This window comes from Balaenoptera acutorostrata, chromosome 19 (assembly GCF_949987535.1).
Source record: "Balaenoptera acutorostrata chromosome 19, mBalAcu1.1, whole genome shotgun sequence".
Lineage (NCBI taxonomy): Eukaryota > Metazoa > Chordata > Mammalia > Artiodactyla > Balaenopteridae > Balaenoptera > Balaenoptera acutorostrata.
The window spans coordinates 64945574-64958315 of NC_080082.1; the positions used below are offsets into that span (position 1 = coordinate 64945574).

The 12742-nt window shown below is 49.2% G+C and overlaps 1 protein-coding gene across 9 annotated transcripts in view; it reads right to left on the bottom strand.

The window, feature by feature from the left end:
* PEG3 (paternally expressed 3) overlaps window positions 1–12742 on the bottom strand; it is a 31227-nt gene that overhangs the window by 9333 nt on the left and 9152 nt on the right. The window contains exons 3-8 of one of the 9 annotated variants that reach the window (XM_057534037.1): window positions 7729–7807; window positions 7058–7120; window positions 4834–5313; window positions 4226–4309; window positions 3414–3542; window positions 3222–3331 (exon numbers count right to left, since the gene is read on the bottom strand). In XM_057534037.1, the coding sequence (XP_057390020.1) occupies window positions 3222–3331; window positions 3414–3542; window positions 4226–4309; window positions 4834–5227 (717 nt within the window). In that variant the 5' untranslated portion in view covers window positions 5228–5313; window positions 7058–7120; window positions 7729–7807. Of the gene's footprint in view, window positions 1–3221; window positions 3332–3413; window positions 3543–3891; window positions 4198–4225; window positions 4310–4833; window positions 5314–7057; window positions 7121–7728; window positions 7808–12742 lie in introns of those variants that run through there. The other 8 variants (XM_057534041.1, XM_057534038.1, XM_057534040.1 and 5 more) reach the window with 8 other exon arrangements.

The following is a 12742-nucleotide window of genomic DNA, read 5'->3' on the forward strand; positions in this document are numbered from 1 at the left end:
GTGTCCTGTGTCCACCTCCGCCGTACACTGTGGCTACTCCGTGGGCCCTTCTAGGTATGGACAAGTTCCGAAGAACCCGGGGGTGACCTTAAGCACAGAGCACCTTCCTCTCCCAGCTGCCTCCTCTGCTTCGATGCACACTCCCCTGCAAAGCATCTTAGGAGTCCCCACATCACGCAGGAGAGCCTCCCGCACAGGACCTCACAGGACCTCTTCTCACTGCCGCACTAGAACGTCACTAGTTTCGGGGAGTCGTGGTCCCAGGGAGCCTGGAGACAGACTCAAGGAGCAAGGTGGAGCCGTGGGAAGCCCTCAGGCTGTGGGGCCAGAGAAGATTCCAGGGTCAAAGGAGCTTATGCACCGTTTACGACCGAGCAACCCTGGGAGCAGACGTCTTTCCAAACCTCAGGTCCTTCATCTATGAAACGGAGAGAAGGGCATCAGCCTGCCCTGTAGCACTGTGGGAGTGGATGTCCTGCGATGTGATTTGTTGTTTAAGCATGGAGAAGAATGGTGTAAAGGAAATGTAAATTGTTGTCACTACTGAACTATTATGTAAAGATATTTTGATATTAAATTTGCTACAGTTCTGGGAAGTGGCACAGATATCACAGCCATGCGCAAATGCAGCAAAAAAAAAAAAAAAAAAAAAAAAGACAATCAGGTGCATCGCCTACTGAAAAAGATAAACTGGCACAGGCACTGGGGTTTAAGAGGAAAGCCTCATTTGTAATACAACTGCCAATGTGCAGTGATTAGAAAGCAAAAAATCACCACCAAAACTAAGCAGAACTTCAAAAATGAAAACTCTTACAAGGCCAGGGCTGAGGATTTTTAGGACAACACACTACAAAAGATCAGGAAGCACTCACTGCAAAACCGCCTGGTCCCACCACCGGCCAGAAAGCTAGACTGCACCCTTTCTGGTGGGAGCCCATCTCCTCCCGTCAGTCTCCTCCCGTCAGAGGGCGGCTCCCCAGAGCGGGCACCCCGCTGTGCTCGGGGGCGACAGTGCCTCCATCCTAGGGCCTCAGCCCTGGATTATTGCAACGCAGGAAAAGCCCGCTGGGAGCACAGATGTATTTGCAGTGGGAGAGGGAGGGAACCAGAACTCCTAACTTGGGGGCTGCCAGAGAGCAGATGAGGTCAAGAACCTGGGGGACTGTGGGTGCCAGAAGGACACCATCCCTGGTGCAAACAGACCCCAAAGGGCAATGGCAAAAGGGAAGGGGCATTTTTCATATCTTTCTCTCCGTGTGCCTAATCTGAGTAACATAAATGTAATGTATGTTAAATTTTAGACTACGTTGTCGCTAGGAAAGAAAAATGCTGCTTTGTCTTAAATTAAGTTGACCTATTCAAGTGGGTAGCCCTAAGCAGTTGTTTTCTTTGCATCTGTGATCAACCACGGATCTAAGGTGGCACAAGCCGCCGCCACGCTCCCCGTGACAGATGCTGTCCGGAGAACAGCACCCACACTGCTGCATCCTCACATGACCTACACACACGAACAATGCATGCTGAAGGAAGATGAGAACGTTGTTTGTTATTTCTATGACACCAAGGTAGGAGGAACCAGTGGCTCCCAGACCTCTGGACCACACACAGGGGACCAACGCTTTCCAGTAGCGAGGACGGGCATTTGAAAAGCAAAATAAGACAATCCCACTGCCAATCTGCTATCACCTTCATTTCATAAGAGTACTTTAACACCCCCAAATAAGGACACCCGCAGTTCCTGTTTTCCCTGAAGATGAGTGAACGCTTGGTCCCAGGCTCACAGAGCAGTTAACTGGAAACCACTGACGTTCATCTCTTCGTGGGGGCAAATGCACACTAAAAAGGTTTCTTCTTCAAAGTTTCTACAATTTAATGTTTTTATCTGGATTCCTAAAATTCGGTCAATTTGGCTTCTCCAAGTAAGAAACCAAAATTAGTGACAAACTAAGTGTGTCCCACACACAGGGGCCTCTCCCTGGGACAAGGTCATAAGGCACATCTGGAGCACCGGGGTCACCTCCGACCCTGCCCACCCTCCACATCCCCTCCCCCGTCGGTACTGCTGCCGCAGAAGCTCTGCTTTCAGTAACGGGATGCCATCCCTCTCCTTCTCACACACCTGCGCATTCTGGCTTGCCTCCAGGACACAGGACAAATGACAAGGGTTTTCGGGGTAGAATTCAGAGCCCTCTGTCACCTGACCCCACCTTTCAAACCCCACCACAGGGAGCACCGTTACCGCATTCTCGGGGCACTGGGGAGAGACTGCACCTCTGCCCTTGCATTCCACACACTCTGGCTTTCATCTGGTGCCGCTTCGGGGCTTGCGCCGGGCTCTCCTGAACACCTGGGATCCCCCGCCCCAGGCGGCACCTGGCCAGCTGCTCCTGTCCCTGTGACAGTCCGCTACCCTGGCTCCTCCTTAAGAGCGAGCTGGATGCCAGCGTCAGGCACAGCACCTCTCTCTACAGAGACTCCCCGCATGCTTGCTGAACACCCTCCTGTCACGAGACAGGAGGCTCCCAGGACGGGCCCCGCCTGGTCACCACCGCGCGCCCAGGGCCGCGGGCCCCGCACCCTCCTCCACGCTGCCATGTCACACGTGACCCTCTCTCCCAAGGCCTGTCTTCCCTGCACCCACAGCCACTGACGCCCACAGCGCCTCCCCCGTGCCAGGCATCGCACTGCGCACTCTGTACCTACATGTGACCCTCACCCATTCCTCACAACAGCCCGCCCACTTCACAGACGAGGAAACCAAGGCTCGGCGTCGCTAATGGTCTGAGGCTGCACAGCTAGCAGGTGACAGAGCCGGGCTCCAGACCCAGCTCCTCCCGGCCCCGGGGCCCTCTGCTCTCCCCCCTAGTCTGCTCCGTGGAGGTGCAAGCTTCCTGGCTCCCTACTGAGTGCCGGAAACCCCTGCCGGGTCGGTGGGCTTCCCTGGCCCAGGAGGAGCAGCCGCTGCGGCCGGCCCACCACGTGGCACCAACGCTGCGCGGAGAAGCGCCCCTCTGACCCCGCGGATGAACGAGAAAACAGGCAGCAGTTCCCCAGCCGCCAGTCACCCCTGGGAACAGGCCAGGCTCCTGGGGAGTCGCTGGGGCTCTCCCCAACCCAGGCAGGATTCTAGTGGGCAGATAACTCAGCCTCTCGGGAAAGAAAGGCCTCTCTGCCATGAAATGAAGACAGCCTTCCCAGAATGAGAGGAGACCTCAGCCTACCTGCGATCTCGTCTCGTAATCCATCACAGAGCCCCGACGTTTGTGCTCTCTTTCCTTTGCAAAAGCCACTTTCTCCATCAGAGGAAGGGAAAGATCCCGCTGCTGAAACCCTGCAAGACAAGAGGCGTCATGCCGGAACAAGGCACCGTCAACCCGCCACGCGCACGGGGGAGCAGTCGGAGGAGGACCTACTGCTCCTGGGGCTCCGGGCGTACGGCCAGCGGGCGCGGGACTCCAGGTCCCTGCTTCTGCCCCTCCGCTGCTCCCGCTCCCGGGCTCGCTCCCAGTCTCCGTCCCAGTCCTGGGCCCAGTCCCGGCCACCTGAGGAAGCAGACATTTCAGGAGCTGACCACGTGCCCGGACACGTGTGCGCTCACACGCCTTTGGAAGGGATGCTAGGAGACGGATCCCAAACCGGGGTCCCAAGTGCAACCCGACACCCGGGCCCCGGACCACTGTTTCTGGGGGCCTCGCCTAGGTGGGCCTGGTCTCAGTCAGGGCCAACGCTGAGCTGAGGGGCTGGCTCCCCCTTCAGGCTCTCCTGGTCTCCCAGCTCCCACGTGGTCAGGTCCACGTTCGGGAGAACGGACTGCAGGCCCTCCACCGCCTCGCTTACCCCGGTCAGTCTTAACGTGCACGTAACTTTACCCCAAAGAAATGAAACACCCACCTGCCCCAAAAGCAACGCTCCTTCAAAAAGTTCACCGAAGAACCTTTAACAAATAAAACAGCTTTGGAGGCAAAGGGGTGATGAACTCTGCCCCTCCTGGGAGGCTGTGGACACAACCTGAAACAGCCTACTGCAAATTTCACACAGCTTTAAAACGTTTTCTCTCATCATTAAGAGAAACAGCTGTATTTCACTCCACACACGTGTCTGCTTTGACGTAAGAACGACTCCTTCCATCCTCACTTGAGTTCCTTCCCCCTCTGACCTCTGAGCAGCAGCCCTGCCCCAGGGCAGTCCTGCGCGGCCTGGATGGCGCGGCGACCGGGCTACTCACCGCAGCAGGCGGCGTGGGGCGGCGGGGACTCTGCTGCCTTCCGGCTCGTGCTGCCTTCGCTGTGGGCGTCACTGCTGCTGTCGTCTGAGAGGGCACCACACATGACTTAAGGTCTCAGCCGTGCTCGCCGGTCCCCTCTAAGTAGCCCCCCCAGGTGGCCCCCGCCCCTTGCCGCAGCGGTCAGACCCTCTCGCCCCTCCCTTCCGCCCCTGCTGGGCAGGAACGAGGCTGTGACCCTCCCGATGGCAGCGCCAAGTACAACCTGCTGGGGTGCCCCCTGCCCCCGCCCCGGTTCCACAGAGGGGAGCCTGGGCCGGGTCGCGGTGTGTGCAGGCTCCCTTCCTATCGGAGGCCCACGGTCTCCTTCCCGCTCGCATCCTAACCAGGAGGGAGTCTGCTCCCCGGGGACACGGGGCGCCGGCCCTCACTAGGCTGTCACGGCTGGGGAGGAAGGTCCAACTGGCACGTCGTGGGCAGCAAGGCCGGGAGGCCACCTACGTCCTATGGCAGGGCAGTCCCCCACCCCCCGCGAAGAGGACGATCGGCCTGGAACACCAGGGGCGCTGCGCGGGGCACCCCAGGGAGCTCCGCCTTCCTCTTCCGCTCACCTTCCGGTTCGTACATCTCCTTGTAATCTTCCAGCAGAGTAACGAGCTTCTCGCAGTTCTCCGGCTTTTTTGCACGCACCCAAGGCTTGATCTTTTCTGGAAGGATGGTCAGGTACTGCTCGAGGACCAAGAGCTCGATAATCTCCTCCTTGGTGCGAGTCTCCGGCTGCAACCAATCGAGGCAGAGGTTTCGGAGTTTGAGCAGGGTCTTCCGAGGCCCGACAAATTCCACGTAGAGGAAGTTCCGAAACCTCTGATGAAAGAATTCAGAGTCAGTGGCGGCTTCTCCTATGGCGGCATCCGGCTCCTGAGACAAGTCACTGTCTAGCTCACACAGATTTGGGGCCCAAGACCTCTTGGGTTTGGTGGCAGACAAGTACTTTGGAGGCAGCATCTCTCTAAGGAAAATTTTCACTGGAGGAACCCAACATGAGTCAACAGGAAAGACGCGGCAGCCTGGGACAGTCAGTACTCAGGGACCTGCGGATCGTAAGGAGACATACACATGTCCCAGAAGTCGAGGACCAGGCAGCAGTGTGGGGCTGCCCGACAAGGGCACCAACAATGCTTTGTGAACAGGCCAAGGGCAGAAGAGAGGCACCAAACCCCAACACACAGACACATGCACAGGCAGGCGTTCCAAGCACCACGCACACCCGTGTGAGGCGTGAGCTCTGCTACTAACTGGCTCTGACCCCAGGCCACTTGGTCCCTGTCCTGCAGTCTGTCCCCTTATCTCCAAAATGGGACCAACAGACCTACACCCCTTCTACAACTGTGAGGCTTTAAGAAGCCAATACCCCTAAAAGGCCTAAGCACCCAGCACACAGCACATGGGGATGCCCAAGGTGCTGGCCATTACTAAAATGGGAGGTCGATATTTTTTCTTAGCAAAAACGGAAAGGGGGTCGTGAGGGGCTCAATCCTGCCATTTCTGAGCATTTCTTCCCCTAACATGGCTGTTAAAACAGCATACAACACGTGAAAGGTAGAAGACCACATAAAAATGTTAAATGTGCTCAGCTCTGGGTAATGCGAATGCAAGTGCTCTTAATAATTTCTCTGAACCCGCGCTGCTGTTAAGTTAAAATTCAATGAAATTAAAAGTTCAGCTCCTCTGTCACACCAGCTACATTCCAAGCGCCAGTGGCTACCCTACGGCACAACACGGAACATCTCCCTCGTGGGGGAAAGTTCTATTGGCCAGAGTGGCTGGACAGCGTCTGAGTTTGCAGGAAAGCTCAGGACTCCTGCGGCAGCAGTGCCCACCCTTCTGAGGAGTGTCTGCCCCACAGCCCAGCCCTGGGCTCGTGCTAACACCACTGCCTCTGGGAGCCTTCCCGAGACTCACTTCCTCTACTAGTGTTCCAAGCACTTGCTGCATTTAGTCTTAAATATTTGAGTTCACTTGCCTATGCCCCACTGTAAACTCTGGTAAAGGGATGAGAGACGAACTTTTCCATCACTGGAAAAGTCAGGTATCGACACTGATAGAGCAGGTTGAAGATAATGTACGCAAACCCATTTTAAAATTGGTTTTAGACACAGGCATGCATTCTTACTACAGGCCTGCAGACGCACAGTGCAGTTTCTGGGTTAAGCTCTGCGGCACTGTTTCCAAAAGAACACCCTGGCATGTCACTTACCCTCACCTGCCCACTCTTCTACCAGCCCCTTCCCAGTATTCCCGACAAACAGGCATGGGGAGCGCTGGGAGGTATTTGCGGAGCTCTCTTACAGGGCTGCCTAGCACAGAGGGGGACGGTTAAATGAAGTACCCGTGAGTCCACAGAAACCCTACACAGGCGATGAACACCTAGGATTCACACCAATGGCGAGAATGTGATCAAGCGACCATCAGGCTTCTTCACACCCCTGCACACCCTCCTGCTTTGATCAATCTTGTCAAGTATCTAGCTTGCCTCCACAGAACCAGCTTTCTACTCTGATAATCCTCTGTATCATTTATTTCCTTACTTGTCTGTATTTTAGTATCTGCCCCCTCCCTTCTTAAGAAAACTTTTTAGACCAAGTATAAAAGCTGATTTTCCATCTTCCTTTTGTTCTCGCGTGACCAACTAAGGCTATACGTTTCCCTTCACCTGAACCGTTTTAGCTGCATGTGGTTCCTATTAGGTAGCCTTGTTATTAGTGGTCAGCCACAGCTGGAGCAAGAAAGTAGGCAATACAGGAAGGAAATTTAGGTTTGGGTAAATTAACTTACCTGACAGTTTTGTACTTCTGGCTTTACTTCCAGAGAAGAACAAAACCACATGCAGCAAAAATTCTTTTTTGTTTTAAAAGGAAAAACCAATAAGTTAAAAAAAATTTTTTTTTTAATGTCTAAAGAGAAAACAAAAGTTGTTTCAATTATTCAGTCTCAAAGTAGCCTTCATCATTTGGGCATGATTCAATGCAGGGGACTCTCTCCAGGCAATGGTGGGCTCCACTCCGCCCCATGGAAACTGCCCTCCCACTCTCTCTGCAGCGTCTTCTGGAGCTTCAGCACCAACCACACAGATACACCTCCATTCGGAGACCCTGGAGACCCTGCCACTCCCGCCCTGCCTGCCCTGCCCTCCTCGATGACAGACAGGACACTAGATAACACCCTGCTGGGCAGGGGAAAGAAAGGGCAAGCGTCCGGGCTCTGGAGAGCTGGTGAGACAGCTGGGACGAGAGAACACAGTCGAGTTCACCCAGCAACTGGCGAAGAGGGACTGCCGTGACAAGAGCAGGGCCCTCAAAAGCCAGCAGGCCTGTGCGGGACAGAGGGGCGGGCAGGGAGCCCAAGCCTGCTCTGTGGCATCCACTTCCAGACAGAACTCCGGTCCCCTAGGTGACAGCAGCCCCACCTCTCAGAGGCCACATGACACCCTTGGGTATGTAAATCACCTGTTTGGGAATAGGATCCTTTCTGGAACTTCAGAACAAGTGTTCTTATCCACAGGAACAGAGTCAAAATGCCAGGGACCTGCAGACATTTTAAAGAAATACATGGACAAATAAACGTGGAAGAAATGTAAAGAGTGTCAGAGAATTCACTCTCCAAACGGCTGTGGACTGAGAGAGCATTGGGGGTGAGGCCTTATATACCATATTCAAGAAAAGGCCCATTCCCATGTCATATAAACCAACCAGAGACAGGAAGCAGAAAGCTTTCAAATATTCTTTATGAAACCAGAATAATTAAAACATCTAAGACACAGAGAGCACTAGCAAACTGCAGACCAAACTCACTTACAAAAGCAGACATAACAGTCTCAACACTATGACTAACGAACATCATTCTACAGAGTTTCAGCCAATTACAAGAAAATCTGAGGCATGAACAAAGATATAAAATTATCACTCTGTTATGTAAGACCGTCCAACTCAAATACTGCAAATCAGTGGAAACAGACCTTATAATAGGAATAATAATTTAGTAAGAAACCCATTTATACCAGACTCCCTAAATATGTACCGACAATAACCAATTTGAGAAAATGGGAAGAACTCCATTGTAAAAATACAAAAGATTTAATAGAAGAAGACAGCACCCATAGGAACAAACTTATACATGATATAGCAATAGAAAAGGCAATAACCAGAGAGACACAGGATAATCATGGGAGATACATGGATCTAGCATATGAAAGCTCTAAATACCCCCCCAAATTAACCTATACTACCTAGTGGAATTTCAAAGAATATAAATGTTGGGGAACTTGACAATGGTTCTAAAGTTGACCTGGAAGAATTTCACTTGGATCGGTATTTTGAAAGTTCATACATCAAAAGGCCAACAAACCACACACAAAAAAGAAGTATCTTAATATAATCTCAGGGTTAAGAAAGTTCTTTTCTAGTATGATGCCTAAAGGCAGAAAGATGACATAAAAGTAACAAATGATGTTCCTGTCTATACCACCAAAGCCAAAGCAATAATTTAACCACCTAATAAAACACCAAAAAAGACAAAAAGACGGATTCACTTAAGAATTGTAATATAAGTTTACTGTATGTACACAACTGAGTATGTAGAACTCTATGAAAGTGGCACTAAAAACTAGTAAGAAATGTATATAGATTACTTCAATAAATAATAACGGTAATAGGAGATCTAGCCAATCATTCACTTGTGGAAAAAGGTCATAACATATATGAAAATGCTAAAACTAAAATCAAAATAAAATAAATAAAAGATTAATTTTTATAATTCTGTAGCAGGGACGGGATCTTCTAACCTGACAATAAAATTGGAAAACAGGGACAACTTTGACTTTGTATACATACTTCTCTAATCACATTAATTTTTCTTCCCACTAGGCATGTGTTTGAAGCATAAAGCACAAGTAGGTAAAAACTATACTTAAGAACTGTAGGCTTAAAAAGTTTGATAAGGAAGCAACAATTTTGCTAAGAAAATATAAATATTTGGCAAACTTGACTCAGGAAGCAGAGGAAAATCTAGGGAAGAAATTTAAAAAGATGAAATGATCAAAGGAGCAACTTCCCATAAAATTTCCATGAGCGAAGTATTTACCATGTTATAAAAACCCTTTCAGAGCACAGAAAAGAGATGGAGGACTTCCTGCTCATTGATAATATGACCATGTGAACACCCATAAATATCCTGTCACAAGGTAGATGCCAACTTCTATGCCGAAAATTCACCTATTCCTTTTCTCAAGAAATTCAGGAGTAGAGTCAACAAATGTGATCTTTGTTAAACGTGCTCAAGATTTTCTGACCAGGCCAACGAAACAGCCCTTGGTCATCAAGGGCGTTGAAAAAGAAAAGATTTTTAATAGAAAAACCTGAAAAACAGTTGGACCTTACCTACTCCTTCCCACAATGGCAGAGGAAATTCATTTGAGAGTAAGAAAGGGCCTTGGGAACAGAATCATCATAAAGATAGATAACATATATGTCGTGTGAAGAAAAAACTGGCATATACATATCCTGCAAATTTTATAAAGGGCAAATCAGTTACTTATCAAAATTAAAAAATGTAATATCCTGTCCTATTAATTCTACTTCTATGAATCTATCCCAGAGATATGTAATGACATATGTGCAAGAATATATTCATTGAAGTACTGTTATGACAATGGACAAAATATGGTATGTTTATATTATGATTATGAAACCTTTTAAAATAATGAGGCAATTGTAAACAAATGGGTATGAGACGACCTCTAAGGTAGTTAAGTGCAAAATGGGACACACCAATGTGCATAGCATTCTAAGGAACTATCAAAACAGATGTCATTTACTTAGACGATTTCTGGAAGGACACAGAAGAGACTATTAATAGTGATTAATAGTGATTGCCCCTGGGGAAGGGAACTGGGGGCCAGGGAAGGAAGGGCGACTTAACTTTTTCATTGTATATTCCTCTTTTGGTTTTTGTTTTTATTTATTTATTTTTATCATGACATGTATTACCTAGTCAAAAAAATAAATTCACAGTTAAAACAAAACAATAAACAAAAGCACTAGTGGAGGCCTTTCGAGACTGTGCTGCCCACTGAGTGGGTGCTGGCAGCACGACCACCTTAACGCTGAGGGGTCTCCCTCGCTCCCTGCCCACCACCCCGCCCCACCCCACCCCCACCCTGGTCTGAGTCCAAGGTCACACCCTAAACTGGCCGTTTGCAGACGATATGATAGGCAATTTAGAAAACCCCAAAGAATCAACTTTGAAACTCCTCAAACCCAAGAAGTACTTAGGGAAACTGCAGCTCCAAGCTGAAATAGCCCTCACAACTCTAGCAACTATTAGTACATAAATGCAATGCCATTCCCTATCCTGGTGATTCCACTTCTGAACTCGAACTGACAGACCTATGTGCCCATGAGCAGAGAGACACAGTTCACAAGGGTGTTCAGAGAAGCACTGCTTACAACAGTAAAGAACAGGGACAGGCAGAATGCTCGAGCAGATTCAATGGCAGAGACCACTGACTGCTACGCAGCAGAGGCGAAAATAAAACCGGTACACATTTCCCACACTATAAAAACCAATCAAAATAAAAGCAAACCAGAAAAGGAGGGGGAAAAATATTTTGCAACATAGATGACAGTTAATAGGTCTTAGAAAGCAGTGAGAAAAAAGTAAGTGGCTCAACATGAAAATAAAGAACATTAATACACAGTTCATAAAATTAGTGATAAGAGCCAGTATCTACATCAGAAATCAAAGAAATGTAAAATATCATAGTGAACACTTTTTACGCTTACCAAATGGGAAACTATTTCAAAATAAAGATCAGTGTTGGTGGGAAGCCGGCTGGTACAAGTGTGAATCCTATTTCTGGATATCATTTTGGCATATATCTAAAAAACATTAACAATGCCTATTCCTTTTGAAACAGCAAGTCTCCACTTAAGGACAAAGACAGTCAAGTAGATAAAAATATAAGTTAAAAAAAAAAAAAAAGCTACAAAGTCAGCTGCCCACCACCACTAAGTCCTTGTACGTACATCTACTCTTAAGTATGTTGCAGGAGTGATGGCAGGTGACATCACGTCACCCAAGGAGCACATCTGGGAACGTGCTATTATGCAATGGCGGTCCTAACACAGGGCAGATCCCTGCACAGCAACCAGAGGCAAAGCAGGGAAAGGAAACACTGGTCAACGTTCTCCTACAGGGTTACCTGACTGCAGGTGGCCCCTCAGGAGGAGCCGAGTGACCCAGCCCTCAGCCCCGACTCACCCTGTCCTCCGCTGGCAGCCCAAAGGGCACCCAGGAGTGAGGCCAGGTGCTGAGTTAGCACCTGCCAGGGCCCCATACTCACCTCACCCTTGGGGAGACCCAGGGGAACTCCTGTGACAGTGACTCTGGCCAATCGAAAGCATAACTGCTCTGCCCCCTTCGCCCCCACTTCCCCAGTCCAGCTTCTGCCTCCATGGCAACAGCCATGCCTACCACTGAAGAGGACAGAAGATATGTGTCGGGGGTGGCCGAGAGGAAGAAAGCATCAGGGAAGAGTCGTCCACGGGCTTGCCTGGCACGACCAAAGGCAGTGTTGAGGCTGAGGGGGGACGCCTGTCCAAGGACGGCCCAGAAAGGCCATCACAGAATCAAGATGTGCTGGGGGACGCACAGCCCAACAGAGAAAGGGAGCACCTGTACTTACACCAGGCCGCAAAGTCCCTGAGGCAAGGACTACGTCGCCTTTCTCATCACTGTATTGTTACCTTCACAGGACTGGCACGTAGAGGGTGTTCCAATAAACTGTGTGTTTGGGCTTTTTTCTACTTAGATGCAAAAACATTTAAATCCAATCTAGAAAAGTCTAAATAATAGCCCTTGACCATGAAAGGCTATTCCAGGAATACAAGGATGATATCCCAATAGGGTAGGCTGTTATATAAGGGATTAGAGGGGGAGGGGATTCCTCGAGCACTGTTGCACGTTACAAAGCATCTGCAAACCTCAACCTTTCCTTGAATGTCCCTCGCAAAGAGCAAGACTAGGAGACCATCCAAACACAATAAAGACTTATCTCAAGTGCAAGCAAGCATTAAACACTAAAGGTAGGGAAGCCCTCCACCATACCCACCATTCAGTACTATTTTGGAAGTCCTAGCTAACGCAACTGATTAAAAAAGAAGTGAAAGGTATAGATGTGGAAAAAGCATTATTTTGAATTCAAAACCTTGTCAGTTAATACAGCAAGAAAAAAAATTCCAGGAATAGCGAAATAAATAAACCAATTCTCATTAATAAATTCAGTGAAGTATTTGCAACTCCAAATAAAAATTTTTTTAATGTACAGAAGGACACAGAGCAGGTCCTAAATAAATGAAGACATATGTTTTTGCACAGGATCATGAAAATTGTTGTCAATTCTCCCTTGAGTATAAGTTAAAATCCAACAAAATGTGGGAGCTTTCACAAACTGAGAATCCAGTT